Source organism: Drosophila innubila (assembly GCF_004354385.1).
Source record: "Drosophila innubila isolate TH190305 chromosome 3L unlocalized genomic scaffold, UK_Dinn_1.0 0_D_3L, whole genome shotgun sequence".
Lineage (NCBI taxonomy): Eukaryota > Metazoa > Arthropoda > Insecta > Diptera > Drosophilidae > Drosophila > Drosophila innubila.
Genome location: NW_022995376.1, coordinates 16,540,455 through 16,554,529, shown reverse-complemented (window position 1 = coordinate 16,554,529; position 14,075 = coordinate 16,540,455). Strand labels below are relative to the sequence as shown.

The 14,075-nt window shown below is 35.2% G+C and overlaps 1 protein-coding gene and 1 non-coding gene across 2 annotated transcripts; one reads left to right on the top strand and one right to left on the bottom strand.

The window, feature by feature from the left end:
- The first annotated feature begins 460 nt into the window (after positions 1 to 460).
- LOC117788560 (elongation of very long chain fatty acids protein 6) lies at positions 461 to 13,113 on the top strand. The gene is made up of 4 exons (XM_034627344.1): positions 461 to 614; positions 2,064 to 2,333; positions 10,969 to 11,106; positions 11,235 to 13,113. Exons 2-4 carry the CDS (start codon positions 2,152 to 2,154, stop codon positions 11,866 to 11,868), a joined length of 954 nt encoding a protein of 317 aa, XP_034483235.1. The 5' UTR covers positions 461 to 614; positions 2,064 to 2,151; the 3' UTR covers positions 11,869 to 13,113.
- LOC117789287 lies at positions 8,109 to 8,338 on the bottom strand. The gene has a single exon (XR_004617852.1). It is a non-coding gene; the product is annotated as a U12 minor spliceosomal RNA (small nuclear RNA).
- Positions 13,114 to 14,075: the final 962 nt, after the last annotated feature.

Here is a 14,075-nt window from a genome sequence, read left to right as displayed (position 1 = left end):
AATTAACTTTATTCTTTATCAAATTATTATTTAAAATATGTGCGCCAAACTTTTGAATCAGCTGTTTAACGAGGGCTGCATTTCGCATTCATCGCAACTATCTGTTTAACTAACATTAGCTGGTCACACTATTTATATCGATATGTGTCGTGCTATTGTGGAAATATCGATATAGCTATCGATAGCATTTGCAATGGCGCGCAATTTAAATTTTTTATTGCAATAATTAGCCAAAAAAATTACAATTAAATAAAAAGTTTTATTTGAAATTCTATGAAATAAAGGTGAATTTTTACTATGAATGTTGAAAATGGGCTTAAATCCGCAAACAAAGCCTGCCAGCCCGTTTATTGTTGCAATCTGCCTATTAAAACAAGTTGGCAGCTCTATATTTGTAAATCAGCCGTCTCGCTGAGCGTACGTCGGTATTGGTGCTCGCTCGCTCGTTTAATTTATTTAAATAAAAACTTAAATACACAAGCAGCGAGACAGGTGCGCTCAGTGGTTCGCCGGCTGCTCAAAGAGAGAGTTGTCATTGCGGAAAAGTCAGAAGAAACCGTAGCTCGTGCGTTAAAAAAATAGCTGGGCAGCATATTACAAAAACAACATAAAAAGTAATTGTACATGTATATCATCACTTAAAAAGCATTTAGCTAATATTAAACATTAACTGTGCATTATTTGTCGTATAAATTAGAGAGTGTTGTTAAACTGTTGGCGTTGACCAGGAAACTTGAGTTTTTGCTATTTTGCCACATGTATTTTTATCGTATTTGTGTACTTTATCGATTACGTCGGCGCGCTCAGCATAAAATGAGAGGAGAAGAGTACCAGGAATGGAAGATGAAAGCCCGAATGGTCGAGAAGATGTGTGTGAAGCGAATCGCGTGTTTTTCTTTTTTTTGCCAGGGCAGCGCGGTGGTGTGACAACATAAAACAAATATATGTATGTGTGTATATACATACATTGATAAAAATCATTGTATGTATGTGCAGTATGTGTTGAACAAAAAAAACCTTTTGGTTCATCGGCAACAGCAAAAATTTCACTAGAAATTTTGAAAGCGCTGGGCCGCGAAAAAAAACCGGATATGATACTCAAAAGCTAACCAGCTTACAGCAACCAAATGAAATGAAATTACCTTAGTGCAGTTGTGTGCGTGCTTGTGTGAGAGTTTCTAGCGGTGTATGCGAGTGTGCGTGCGAGAGAGTAGGACTGTTTTCGTGTGCGTACCAAAATTGTCGCGTGTCTGGCATGCAATTAGGCATTCAAATAAGTACAACAATTACACATGTACATATATAAGCTTAGGTATATGCATATGTATGCTTTTACTTCTGGCTACCTTGTTTATAGAAACAAATAGCACCCGCCACCGGCACCTGACAACCGCCTCTTGCAGTTGTTGCTGTTACCTTTTTATTTTCGCATTCTGCTTTGTTAGACATTTCGTTTTTTATTTTGTTGGTGTGCCAAAGCTCTTTTCCGCACGAGACTTGCCACGATTGAACGATTGAGGGATTGAATGAATGACCCAAAACAGCCGCCAGACTGGCGCGCGCCTTACCTACCACACCCCCCTCCACTCTCTTTATTACTTGTGCGACAAGTGCATGAAAGACACGAACAAGGCACGAGCTGAAGCTGCTGCTGCGTTTGTTGGAAGGTGTGAAATGCGGAAGAGGGCGCGATTCATGAATGAGTTGCATTTGTAAGAGAGCTTATGCTCACACACTCTCTCCCTCTCTCTCTGTGTGCACTGCTCTCTCAACATATGCATGGCTTACAGTCAGCATGCAAAATCAATGGACTCATCTGTGGGCGGCTGTATGCATCGGGAAGGTCACACACTCTCTCTCTCTCTCTCCCTCCCTCCCTCTGAAAGCTGAGACAAAACGCGCGCTTTTTGCTTATAAAGAGAAAGATGTAGCCATACGATTAAATCAGGGCAAAGATTAATGTTTATGTTCGTGAATGCTATTTTTATGATTTTTGAGTGATAAGAACCAAGAAATCCGAATTTAGAATAATAAATGTCACATATTACTTTCAATCTCTGTAGATTTCTCGCGCCTAATCTCAACGGGCAACCTAGCAACACTTAAGAAACATTTTCACAATAAGAAAAAAACACAACAGACGGCCGCAAAATGATCAATATGGACATCAGCGTGACGCCCAACTATTCCTATATCTTTGATTTCGAGAATGATTTCATACACCAGCGGACACGCAAATGGATGCTGGAAAACTGGACATGGGTGTTCTACTATTGTGGCATTTACATGCTCGTCATATTCGGTGGTCAGCATTTCATGCAAAATCGGCCGAGGTGAGTTCTATATATAAGTAAATAAGTACTACATATATAGCTATATAAGTTGAAAACCAAAACATGTGTTAATTTGAAGAACTTGAAATTTGCATCGGTTGCATAATTTCCATTTATGTATGTGTATCTGTATCTGCTTCTGTGTATCTTTTGTTGAATTTCAACTGCATTTGACATTGACCAATGTCTGTCCGACAGTCTGTTTGTCACAGCAGTAAAGTAAAAACATAGTCTATATAAAAGCCCTTGAACCCTCCTTCAGCAGCGTCTTTGCCCTCGCCCCAATGGATTTTGATTCTTCTCCCACCGGACAATTTTGTTGTTGACTTGGCTACAATCTCTCTTAACAAGAACGCAGGAAAAACAATATTGATTCTTTTTCTTGACTATAATATATTGCTTGGGAATATATTAAATATACACAGAGATCAGAAAAACTTTCCAGTAAAAGTGAAAATAGCTTTGAATATAAAAATTTTAAGTAAACATAGTAATAGAATCGTGTTTATGTATTAAGTTAAACTTTAACTGCGAGATATTATTAAATTTTACTTTCATTTCCATATATTTTTCGTTAAAACACGATTAAAAGCACTGATAATTTAACCAGATATTGAGAAACTGCGCCTCAAAGAAAGTTCTACACACATTTTATAACCGTATAACTATCGTAATTGTTGATAATGGAAATTTAGATATAAAAAAACTTGTTGGCTTTTGAACTTTGCACAGCAAATGGCATTTATTATAAAATATTTTTGGCGGCTCTTTCCATATTTAGTAGTATTCTCTGAGTAAACACCTACGCCAGTTCATAAAGAACCTTAAAAATGTAGCTACCAGATATTCAAACTATGCTGACTTCACCCAATCGGAAAACAAAACAATGGGAAAAAGAAGAAGAAGCAATTGGAACTTTGTATCAAGGTATAGATACGTAGAAATGGGTATAGATATACAATGTCTCTATAAACTATAATATCATATGTAGACATTTTTAAACGGAATCTCGTGCAGCTGTTGTTTTCGTCAGATTTGTAATAATAAAAGTTTTGCTTTTCTAATTACAATGCTAAGTATTGGTCGTTAACTTTCAGATGCCATTACTCCCTCGCTCATTAGAATTTCTAGTTATACCTGTACCTGTCTAAATGAGAGAAAATTATAGGTAATCCCAAGACACTTGCGAGTTGATAGGGTCAGATCACGGATGCAGTCAAGGTCAATGCACAATTCCATTTATAAAGCGCCTAATGCTTACGTTATTGTTGCGAAGTAACCCAAAAAAATTGCATGTCGAATTACCACAAAACTGTTTGCAATCTTTTGTTGTATTTATTGTTGGTTGTTGCTGTCGCAGTCGTTGTCGCCGCTGTCACTGCAACTGTCATCTGTCTGGATTGCAAATATGACGGGCGATTATATAATTCTCCATTTCTAATTGTCGCCAACGCCAAATTCAATTGGCGCGTGACTTGGCAACTATCTATGATTTCACTCTATAGGATATGTCATTTTGAATTACCTATTGTTTAATATCAGCACTGTGCCAGGCTGTCCAGAGTAATTTAATAGTATGCATGTTAGAATTAAACAGAACTTTGATATTTGAAATCATAAATTTTCACTAGAAATCGGAATGTAAAAATTCATAAAAAAAAATTTAAACAGAAATGTTAAATAAATTTCCCATTTTTTTGGTATATTTCTACTTTTTAAAGTATTTGCAAAAATATGCTGAAATTCCATGAAATTGAGTTTCTTATCATAAATTTCTTGTCAAATATAGCAATTTAAATGGTGCTCATCAATTCCCCCAAGCAAACTAAATGTTGGCATACACTATATATAAATATATTAAAACGATACTACAGCCCACACTTGAGACAACCTACGCTCCTTTCGAGTATCCAATTCAATGAATTATCATTAAATGTAGAGGCTTGGCTTTTCGTTAAATTCTACGGCGTTTACAAAAATGAAAAATGAAAAACCCAAAATCAATATTTAAAATTCTACACACATTGTACACTTTAAATGTTGTTTCAATATTTACAGACATGGAAGTGGACTTGGTACAGAAAGGTGTGAATTGGGAGGTACTTGGGGAAAACTACGAGACGGAGTCCAGCACGCTTCGTTTGTAGTATGGACGTCATAGAGTCTACAGACTACAGGCTTTTTAGTCTGAGATCATCTTGATTGTTTGTTGATTTTTATCACGTTGGAGCTTAACCTTTCCACTTTCTAAGCGAGAATTTGGTTGCCCTTGATTCTCAATTGCGAATCTATTGCGGGTTGTGATTGAATTTCCATGCCACCCGTAGAGCATGCCGTAATGAGCTCCACACAGTGACTGTTATCAGTAAAGCCATGTGTTATAGCAATGCCGGCAAAGTCGTCAACATGTCGAGCATTCTCTTATCAGGCAAAAATGAATTTCAACAAGTCACAGCGACAACACAATGTAAAAAAAAGAAAGAAAATACAACATAAAAGTACATAAAATATATATATGAATACAACTGTGAGTTGTCGTAATTGTTAATGATATCATTTGCAATGATTCACAAAAAGAGGGGTAAACTATAATTCGATCAGCGATTCAATCAAAATGTGTTGACCACATACATATTACTTATGTTTCCACTTGGAGAGTCAATTCAAAGTCATTTAAATACGACACAAGTTTTTCCCACGTAAAAGGCATTTCCATATATATTCATTATGTGTTTCATAATACATGAACCCACTGTCTCACAACAACACGCCAGAAGTGGGTGTGTCCTTAGCCGCTTGGCAACAATTTTCCCAAGTGGGTGAGGTAGAAAGAAGAAGACAACCCTGGCAAGCGCCAGGACATTCAATTACCTACATGGAAAAAATTGCGGCACGTTTTTTACACTCTCCAACATGAAACAGCTAATTGGCCTTTGACTAGCCTCAAGGTGCTGGCGACAACACACAACAACAAAAACAACAACGAAAAAACCAAAAGTAAACAAACATTGTAATTGCCTTAAAAGGGCAAAAACAAATTTCCAAATGAGAGATGTGCAAATATTTTGTAGCTGAGTGTTTGTTTCGGCCTCGACGCGTGTTGCGTGTGCTCCTCAAATACATATACATATGCATGCTGTAGGTGTATGTGTGTGTGTGTGTGTGTGTGTGCCCAGAATAACGGGACAGCATAACAGTGTTGTTGTGCGTGGGCGGTAGACACAATGTGGCGTGACACTGTGCAACAAAATATGTTACAAGTTTGTGTAACCATATATGGAAAATTCGTGGAATTCAAGTCTGTCAACAAGAGACTTCATTTATATAACTCTTAACTAAATCTCTATTTACAAATCACAGACTTTTGTTAGATTAAATAACCAATTTTTATCGAGAACGAACAACAAGAGTTTCTTTCGAAATTCGCAAGTTGTTGCAATTTACATTGTTTGTAAACGTTTCACAGATCGTTGACTAACTATATGAGTAATCCCACTGTAAAAAATTGATTTATTTTTATGTCAGCTCGCATAAAAAGCTAAACAACCGTAACGAAAGAGTATATATGTATGTATGTACTTTATAATGTAGTTCATCCTTACCCCTCTCATTGCTCACTCAGCCAAGTGAAAAGTCCTTTAATATGGGCACAACACGCAATCAACAGAAATTCCCCCAAGCACAGTCTTTAAAATTATTTAAAGAAATACTAGACCAGAGGGTACCCTATACCAAGCAAAAAATTACTGATTTTATTAGTTGTCTTTTTTTAAATATAAGTCAAAAATAATATAATTCATTTAGCTATACTATTTTAAAAAATATAAAAATTTAAAGTATTTTAGTATATTTAACTACCATTTAATACTTTAGCTACAGGGTGTTAATAATTGTGTAGCTTCTTAATGCTCACGTCTGGAGTTTACAAGCTTCTGTTGGAATTAATTATATTAATATAATTGTCCGTCCTGCCATGATGTGTCGAATGGGCGTGTCAGTTAAATAATTAGCACAAGGCACTTGCAATTACAAGTTACATCAACAATAACAGTTATACTACATATATTTTTTAATCGTATGTAACAATTACAAATAACAAAAAAATACAAAAAGTTTTTGAGACACACTGAAATATTTAAAAAAGTGAAACTTCAAAGCTTTAATTGACTTTGAAATTTCGGTTTGGGCTGCTCAGTAAAAAATAACCGTTAGCGTTGACAAATTCAAAGTAAGAGAGCAAGAGAGTTGTTTTTGGAGAGTACTGTGTGAGAGAGATTTGAATAAAGTGTGTCATTCAAATATTGACCACGAGTCGAGGCGACAACAGAAAGGAATGCAATCAAAGAAGAAATGCCGATTCTGTTTACCTGTTAACACGTAACTCCACTCTCTCTATCTCTTACTTTTACTCTCTCTCTCTTAAGCTCTCTATTTGCAGCATCTGTGTGATCAACAATCACGCTTTTACTTTCATCACGATTTCATCTCTTTACTGACTTCTGCTCTGGTTTTTTTACGATTTTTTTTAATTGACTTCTCAACTCGTTTCAATTGTTACTGTACATATATTTTTGTTACCTTAAAATATTAACAAAATGCGCAAAAAGTGGCACATATTTTTGTCCCAAATGTCAAATGTCAAAATCTTTCGCAATCGATTCCTATAAGTTGTTGCATTTAAATTCGATCGGAAATAATAAAAATGACTTATAGGCAAGTTTGCAATCTTTGCTGATAACCAAAATGTAGCAAATTTTAATCAAAGTGTGACCAAAAGTGATTACAAACTTAAGTATTGCAATAATCAACTCAAGATTAACGATTGGATTTATTTTGTTTAATTCATTGATTGTTTATAATTGAAGTGGCTAATTGTTTTAATGATATAGATGCATTTGCTTCCCCGGAGTTTCCTGATAATTGCTTTATTCCCAGACTATATAATTACCAACTGACAAAACATCTGTATAAGATATTGCTCTATCTAAAAGATACAAAATTGAACTTTGGAGTCGATTTCACCAACTCTAAGAAAATGTATGTAAATTGGTCAATAGGGCAATGGATGGTGGAATGCATAATTATTAACAACAACAAAAATTAAATACGTAAAAAAACGAAAATATATAAAATTAAACATAGGAAAAATTGACAGTCTCTAAAACTGGGAAACCGCAAAAATGTTGCAATGCCAAAATTGTTGGCCAAATTTAATGAGAGAGAGAAAGAGAGAGAAATACAAAATTGAAACGCGTCAGCTTCGAGACAATGTTGCGAATTTGTGGCCCAAAGGCAAACAAAACAAAGTGTAAAGCGGTCATAAGCAGAGAATACAATACACAATCATATAAGTGTGTGTGTGTGTGTATTTGGAACTGCATAAATCAAGTCCAACAATAATAATCAACTGGCCCAAGCATTTGATTTCATTTGTTTCGTTTCGTCTCGTCTCGTCTGTTTCTTATCCGTTTGTATACAGTTTGCATTTTGGCTTGCATAATTTTAGAGTCCACCTCATTGCAAAATCAGGTTTAGTGCCAACTTGTCGCTCTCTTTTTTCCTCACTCTTAACAGGAGAGGGAGAGTGGCACACTCTTAAAAGCTTTGCCTGCTCTCACTTTTGTTCGACTCTCTTTTTCAACTGCCCGCAGCTTATGCAATTTCGCACAAAGTGAAAACTTTAATTGGAATTTAGGGTCGCTCTCTACTCTTCTCCTCCCTTTTTTGCCATCTGCCTTAAAAGAAAGTTATCTTATTTTGTATGCATTAATCAAGCGGGCAGATCGCTACACCCAAAATGACCAAACAGCAGCCCGGACACAAAGTAGGCGCCGGTCCGCCGCTTGGTGCATCCAAAAGGGGACGACCTGTGCCCTGTCAAAAATTGAGCTTCAAGGAACGCCGACGACACGAGGTCGCGCGGTTATGTCCCTCTGCCTAGAAGCCAAACTGCCAAGCTATCAGCAAGGCAAAATTGGTTTTCCTTACTCATTATGTTTTGGCACAAATAACACAGCGTTGCCAATGCGCAGCTGTTGCTCGCGTTGCTAGAACCGTTTGGGAATTTTTACGCAAGTAAAACGTAAAAATTCACAACCGAGCGCAACAGCAGCCACAGAGCAAATTGTGTGCGGTCGTTAAATGCGATTGCTTACAGCGCAGCGCGTCGTCAAACTTAATGCGGGTTAATAAAATGAATTAGAATCAAGATATATATATATTTTTATATACATATATGTATATGTATGTATGTATGTGCTGTTTAAGTGACCAGTATACACGCAGCTTAATTGTCAAATTTATTCCCCTTATTCTTATCTGTGGCAATTTAGCAGTAAAAAATTGCATACGGAAATTGTGTCTTTTCTCTTGAACAGAACAGGCAAGCTAAAAATCTCAAGTTGTTTTATGATTTCATTAATTAAAATTGTATAGTTCAGATTCAACTGGTTTTCACATAACTTATCTTTATCACAATGCTGAGTAACCATAAATTCTATCGAAAAAACTTTGTACTCTGTAATTAGTAGTTCTATTGATAATACAGAAAAGTTAGTTGAACACCTGTTTAATTTTAGGAAACTTTAACAATAACTGTTTAAACATAATAGAAATGCTTTGAACACCTGTTTAATTTTAGCAAATCTTAACTTTAATAGTTAAAACATAATGTAAAGAAATACTGTAACGATTTGATTTCGCCAAAAAGTGTGCGCAACAAAGTAGTTAATATATTCCAGGAAAACTTTAATGTATTCCTTCCATTTGCTTCCATTTCGACATACATAATTAGATTTTACTGATTTCTAATTTAAGCAAAAAACATTTGCGTACACATGTACAACCTTTTGAAATTTGAATTGACCCCATTAAATAATGCAGTTGCCAAAATTACCCAAAACATTTACCATGCAGTTGAAATTTGCACAAGCAATATTCGTATATTGTGGAACTGAATTAAAAACACGCCACATTCCCTGATAAGAGTCGAATCACTTTTTTTATTACTTTCTGATTTAGATTTCGCTATGACTAATAAACGGGACCTTATCGGATTGATTTTTTTCGTAAGGGTAGACAAAAATGTGCAAAAAAAAAAAAAAGAATACTATTTAGTTGAATGGCAATTTAATTGGAAATGCCTAACGATATGATTATCAGCTGATCAAGTGGCTGAGTCGTTGACTGATTTCATTCCCATAAGCTGTTATTTTTTCAACCAACTTTTTACCGGGCACGCCCTTGAGTCATGCTCGTCCGCCGACAAATTTACTCACATTTCAGGAGAGCTGTTATTCGCCGGCGGTTTAAAGACCCATTAAATCTGACTTGAGACGCCCAAAAACTCATTCAAAATGCAAAACATGTTTGAACGGGGCAAGTTTATTATTAAATAAGAAATTAAATTAAATTAAATGTGATAAAAATGATTGATTGTGAAAACGAATTTTAACACGTGGCTAATTTATGTAAAAATACTCGTTTCCTACATCTTGAAAACTTCTACTTACCTATAAAGTACCTATTTAGTACATAGGAAATTTCTATTTCTCTATAATGTATATGAAGATTTTTCTTAAAAGGGATCTTCTGTTAAATAATAATCTTTTGATCATATTTAACTTTGCTTGTCCTTCCTGAAGGGTATATACAAATCGTGTCATTCATTCATTTGTAATAATGTCATAATCTCAGGCGATCGTTCGATTTCAGCGTGAGATCTGATAACTCAATACAGAAATCGTAACACTGTGCAGTGGTCACCTTGTTTCATTAACGTTATTAAGTTTGCTTACATAAATGCATTTAATGAACCGACCGAATTGACTCTCCGTCAATTTAAGTGCTTAAGGATATTAACTTAAATCATTTGGTTGAATAGCTAATGAATTCTCAATGCTATTTTCGAGTAACGACCTTATTTCGAGTCATTGTTTTTTTTCTTTTCAAAAAGTACTTGATCTTTTCCCACCTCCCGCATGAGACTGAAACCAGTTGAAAAGTTTATTGATCTTTGTTTTATGCAATGCAAATTTACATAGATTAATGATCAGTCGAAACAAGCCCATTCCACATGGGTGTCAATTGAATAAGTCTAAAAGCTATTTACAAATCTTTTTACTAACTGTAAAATAAAGATATAGGTTATTTTTATACCCTGCAAAGTTTGCAAATTAAGATAGTAAATAAACAAAGCCGTTACAAGTAGCTAAAGTATTTATAGCAGCTAAATTAATTTATAGGTTATTTGTAAAGTTAAGAAAATTAAGACAATATACAAAAGAAAGCATTTTCGAGTGGATATAGAATATATTTTTATTAAGAATGACAGTTCAAATATATTAAAATAATGTTTGAGTAGACTATGCTGTTTAAATTTGATTTTAATCTTGAATATTTTGCACAATTTCATTACAATTGCATACAAATTACAAAAGTTAGTATGTATTTTGATTTATATGGTATTGTATCTGTCAGGTTTTAAGCTTGTAAACTTCTGAAACTAAGCTTCTTATTATGAGAAATATTTATTGATCTACTTTACATCAGTATACAAAGTATTCTCTAGTCGAGCACATTTGAGAATTATAAGTACTTGAAATGCAGTAGCTAATTAAATGATATTCCTTTACAGATTTCAACTACGAGGCCCGCTCATCATATGGAACACACTGCTGGCGATGTTCAGCATAATGGGAGCTGCTCGCACGGCACCTGAACTGATTCACGTGCTGCGTCATTATGGACTTTTCCACTCGGTCTGTGTACCCAGGTAAGTTTTCAACAGACTGTCACTGGCACTGTCACAGTGTGTGAGATTGTCAAGGTCATCGGGTATTGTAACCTGATTTTCCACTGTGATTACTGACCGTGCACTATCTTTATATCTGTCAATTGTAGCTATATTGAACAAGATCGCGTTTGTGGCTTCTGGACCTGGTTGTTTGTGCTGAGTAAATTGCCGGAATTGGGCGATACGATATTCATCGTGTTGCGTAAACAACCGTTGATCTTTCTGCATTGGTATCATCACATCACAGTCCTGATCTACTCGTGGTTCAGCTATACGGAATACACAAGCTCCGCCCGTTGGTTCATCGTGATGAACTATTGCGTCCACTCGGTGATGTACAGCTATTATGCACTGAAGGCGGCACGCTTTAATCCACCCAGATTTATATCGATGATCATCACGTCACTGCAGCTGACGCAAATGATCATTGGATGTGCGATCAATTTGTGGGCGAATGGTTTCCTCAAGACTCATGGCACATCATCATGCAACATATCGCAGCGTAATATCAATCTATCGATTGCCATGTACTTCAGTTACTTTGTGCTGTTTGCGCGATTCTTCTACAAGGCATACCTGTCACCCGGCGGACACAAGAGTCGTCGGATGGCCGCTTCCTTGGTTGCCCAGAATACCGCCAAGCTCTCCAGTCCGTCGACCGCCGAGCCGCATTCCAGTAAATATGTTGGCGGCATTGATGATGCCCAAAATGCCTATCTGCGCAAGGCCAAGGCGCAGTAAGGTGTTGCCCCATGCCACATGCCACATGCAACAACTACAACTACAACTCCCTCTACTCCTCCCACTATTTCTACTACAACTGGCAAGCGCCCCTACACCTCCCTCTAATGGCTAAGGACATTTTACGATGCAGTACCGGTATAAAAGTTGTTTTTTAATTTTAACGGACACACACACACACACAACCTAACAGACATACAGCAACACGGAGACGCACACGAGGGGCGTTTGAAGAAAAAGATTAATTATAAGCATAGAGTTTTACCAGGCGGCTGGCTTATACACATACCAATAAACAGATATATATCTAGATAGATATATATGTTTATATAAAGTCATGTATATAATGAAAAACTCTCCGAATTGTGTTTTGTAAAAAGTTAGCAATGAATGATCAACTTTTCGAAAGCTTGTATACTCGTAGAGTGCAGCTCCCCTCCCTCTCGTAGAATCGGATAACATCTACACATATACTTGGGGAGCTACATGGATAAGCCCCTAGGCGAACCTCAGAGATAAACATAAATATAACATAACATAATATAATTTTCATTAAAAATTTCAATTGTCAATTTTGGGTTCAGACCGCCGCTCAGTTATCCAAGAATACGTATATGATATATCCCTATATACAATATATAAATATATCTCTTTATGTATCTCTCTTCAAAAATTATTGTGTTGGGACGTAGCAAATGTCTTTTGTAGCTGGAACCGAATTGTACTTTAAGTCTCGAGATATATACTTGTATTTTATGTATATTTATATAACCAGCAAGTTAACAAAACAAACAGAACGAATATGCTAAAATAAGTTAGTCCTTTCAAACTTGTTCAACATGATGATGACGATGATTTAAGCGCAAATTGTTATTGTAATGTAATAAACTGTATACAATATTTAATTTCATAACCGCATAGCAAGAAAACAATTACAAGGGGCGTGCATTTAGTAACCTTTTGTTTCGAAACTTTTCTTCGAAATCAAAGTTTCTACACCGCAAGCAAGCAGGAATGAAGGAACGATTAGGTCCTTGATATGAACGTAACAAAACAAAAAATAACAAACAAAATAAATGTTTAAATTATATATTTATATTTCTAAGAAAAACCAAGGAAAATGAAAACGTAATGCAAATAAGCAAAGAAGTCCTACTTGAAAAGTTAATTTAGTATAAACGACGCAGAATGAATGACTAAAAACAGAATGGGCGGAAGCGAGAGAAAGAGATTTATGTAGAGAGAGAAAAAGAAAGCTGAAGGGAGAGCGATTCCCATTTGGATCCTTTGAGCCAGTCAAATTTGTAACTAAATGCAAAAGTAAGCTAACAATTTGGATTTTTTGTCGGGTAATTAAAACTAAAAGATAAAAAACAACGGATAAATAAAACGTAACAAAGGAAAAGGAACTAAAATATGTATTTTTATTTTTTTTTCGATTCTGTGAGAAATATTGCAGGATCAACCAGGAACACATTCTAGTAAACCAATTAATGAACCTTTGGCTTTTAAAACACTTCAGACTGTAAGTATATGACACAATTGGATCTGACTTATCTCATAATAACAACCTGAAAAGCATAATACAGATCAGTTTATTCGACATGCATAGATAATAAATTTTATTTCTTTCGCATAGTTTACTCTGATGTATTTATTAATTTATTATTAAGTCATTTAAGTTTACATCAAAAATGGGGAAAAAACATTTATTTTTCTTCTTGGCTTTTGGAAAATGTTTCACTACACACTGATGTACATTAATATGTATGTATATAATTTTTTGTTTTTCTTGTTTTCGTTTTTTTTTTTAATTGTTTAAGTTGCATAAATTTTACGCAAGGAAGTTAATTCTCCAATGATGCGATAGGAAAATATTGAAAAGTCTATCGCTTAAATTTAAATACTAGACTAGAAAAAGTTGCTAAAATACATTTCACATATTTTGTATAATATGTTTAATGTATTCTTGTATCTGTATTTAAGTGTACGCACATTTCAAGACCCTAGAACCTAGGCGTATTATTACAATATATACGATAGATTACAAAAAACCGGCTAAGCGCTAAAAAAGTACACATATGTTTATCTATGTATGCATGATTTATCATTTCATTTAATGTATGAATATATATATGAATGAATGTTATATATATATATAAATTTATGAGAACAACCACTAGATGAGCCATGTGTGTGTGGGGAAA

Coding starts and splice junctions, on each gene's coding strand:
- LOC117788560 (XM_034627344.1), top strand. CDS start 2,152: ATGATCAATATGGACATCAGCGTGACGCCCAACTATTCCTATATCTTT. Junction 2,334..10,968: donor TTCATGCAAAATCGGCCGAG/GTGAGTTCTATA, acceptor ATTCCTTTACAG/ATTTCAACTACGAGGCCCGC. Junction 11,107..11,234: donor CACTCGGTCTGTGTACCCAG/GTAAGTTTTCAA, acceptor TGTCAATTGTAG/CTATATTGAACAAGATCGCG.